The sequence below is a fragment of the Guillardia theta genome (genome assembly GCF_000315625.1).
Source record: "Guillardia theta CCMP2712 unplaced genomic scaffold GUITHscaffold_110, whole genome shotgun sequence".
NCBI classification, from domain to species: Eukaryota; class Cryptophyceae; order Pyrenomonadales; family Geminigeraceae; genus Guillardia; species Guillardia theta.
The window spans coordinates 61292-63491 of NW_005434564.1; the positions used below are offsets into that span (position 1 = coordinate 61292).

The 2200-nt window shown below is 56.1% G+C and overlaps 1 protein-coding gene across 1 annotated transcript in view; it reads right to left on the reverse strand.

The window, feature by feature from the left end:
- GUITHDRAFT_145772 (hypothetical protein) overlaps positions 1–1367 on the reverse strand; it is a gene marked incomplete at both ends in the record, with an annotated part of 2433 nt that extends 1066 nt beyond the window's left edge. Inside the window, 4 exons of the mRNA XM_005823329.1 lie at positions 135–297; positions 500–703; positions 804–1334; positions 1365–1367. Of these exons, the coding sequence (XP_005823386.1) occupies positions 135–297; positions 500–703; positions 804–1334; positions 1365–1367 (901 nt within the window). The remainder of the gene's footprint in view (positions 1–134; positions 298–499; positions 704–803; positions 1335–1364) is intronic.
- Between the last annotated feature and the right edge of the window lie 833 nt (positions 1368–2200).

Consider the following 2200-nt stretch of genomic DNA (forward strand, 5'->3'; position numbering starts at 1 on the left):
AGGAGGCATTGGTTATACAGGGGCAACGCGGCAAGGCTGGAAGAGTTTTGATAGCAGCAGAGGAAGAGTAGGAGCTGATGGTGGAGCGGGAAAACAAGAGGAGGAAGATAGCAATCTGTCCCCCTCCTCCTTACCTTCGATATCATCCAGCGTTACTTTCTTCATCTCCTCCTCCTTCTGCTCCATTTTCGCTATGACCAGCTCCCTCCTCGCCAGCTCCTCCTCTATCTCCTCCAGCACGTTCTCCGTCTTCGCGCTCTTCGGGATGACTATCCTCGTAAGATCGCCCTGCTTGTCCTACAAACCTCGTCAGAGTTACTCTGGTCCTCTGCCTCCTTCTCCTGCCCCCCTCCTCTTGCTCCTGTATCTTCCCCACCCTTCAACTCGAACACTTCTGTTGTCCTCTCATCTTGCTACCTCGTCCTCGTCCTCTTCCTCGTCCTCGTCCTCCTTCCCTAACTTCTCCTTCTCCCCTTTCCCTCTCCTCCCTAGTCCTCACCCGGAAGATCGCAACAGCTCGGAGGAAGCGTCGCTGAGCAGGGGAGAACTGGTCTGTCTCCTTGAAGGTGATCCTAACTGTTGACTTATCCTCCATCTTCTCCGCATCCATCAGCTTGATCCCCACCACAGGGAAAGCCACGTCTCCTCCTTCCCTCCTGCTGTCCCCTGGGGAAATCAAGCTATCTTCATCGTTCACCACGATCTGCGCTCTACTGTCAGACTGCTTCTCCCTCCTCTTCCCTTCCTCGTCCCCTCCCCTCCTTCTCCTCCTCCTCCTCCTCTCTTCGCTCCTCCCTTCTCACCATTCCAATCGCTCCAGCCTCTCCCACCCTCCTCGCCTTGTCCACGAAGGAGCAGGGGACATCGGAGCTGCTTCCTCTTAGCACCATGGCGATACTCCCTCTCACCTCCTCCTTGTTTCTGACCTCCCCGTCTGCACAAAGAGGGTTTACCCGCACGACTTTTCCTTCCACCTCCTCATAAACTCCGAATGCTGCTCGCATGAACCCGATCCTCTCTCCTCCGCAAAAGATCGCATCCTCGCGCCCTTCTCCACTTTCACTTTCCCCCTCTCCCTCCCCCGCTCCTCCTGCTACCATACTTCGCTCCAATTTCATCCCCCAGGACGGTTTTGACAGCATGGCGGTCACAGCAGAAGTTGTTCTTGAGCACTTGCATGATCCAATCCTCCTTGTCGGTCTTGACAGGCAGGAGTGAAGGCTCCAAGAGCCAACACCGTCGAAGAGGAAGGCGACGAACAAGAGCAGAAGGGTCAAGAACTTCTTCCTTCCTACCCCGACGTGCTTGTTCCCCCTGCCCTTTGTTGCTGCATGCTGCGGTGCGGCATGTTCCACCAATCTTACCATCTTCGTGATGTTTCGCTCACTTCCTTGAGGCCCTCGGAGGCAACAAAAGAACCAGAAAGAAGGTCTGAGGCACAGGAAGAGCGAGCGAAAATCAGAGGAGGGGGAGAGAGGAGAGAAAGGGGAGGAAGAAACGGAGGGAGAGAGAGGAGAGGAAGGGGAGGAAGAAACGGAGGGAGAGAGAGGAGAGGAAGGGGAGGAAGAAACGGAGGGAGAGAGAGGAGACGAAGGGGAGGAAGAAACGGAGGAGGGGGAGAGATGAGGGGGGGGAGGGAGGAGAACAAAGAAGGAAACAAGGGGGGGGGGCTGGGGGGGGGGGTGAGATGGAGGAAGTTGCCCAAAGGCTGCTCGGTTTTGAATCCGGGCCGGCCCGGCCCGGGCCGCGCTGAACGGAGGGCGCTCGGAACTTGTACCCCCCGGGCCCGGGCGTAACGGTGGGGGCGGCCACGCCGCCGGGCCGTGACGGGCTGTTGGCCCGGGCGTATGAAAGTCACTGAGTTACTGAGTTCCACACCGTGCGTGACCGTCTGAAAACATGCGGCGTTTGCCAAGCTCAGCGGCTTGTCACGCACCCGCGCGGGCCGATCATCATGGCATCCGATGATCGCCGGATGGCCGGCTTATGAGTAGTCAATAGCCGTCCCTAAGCGCCTAATATTTGGCCTTCGGGTCCTCTGCCGTAGGAATTTTTCATAAAACAATCCTGAGGCGAACCTGGCTTGCATGAGGAGTTGGGAATAAACTAAAGATTAGGGAGCCACTCGGAAAATGCGTTAAAATATATATTCACTAAGAGTTGTGATTTCAGATTGTCTGCTGAATTTAAAATGATTTAT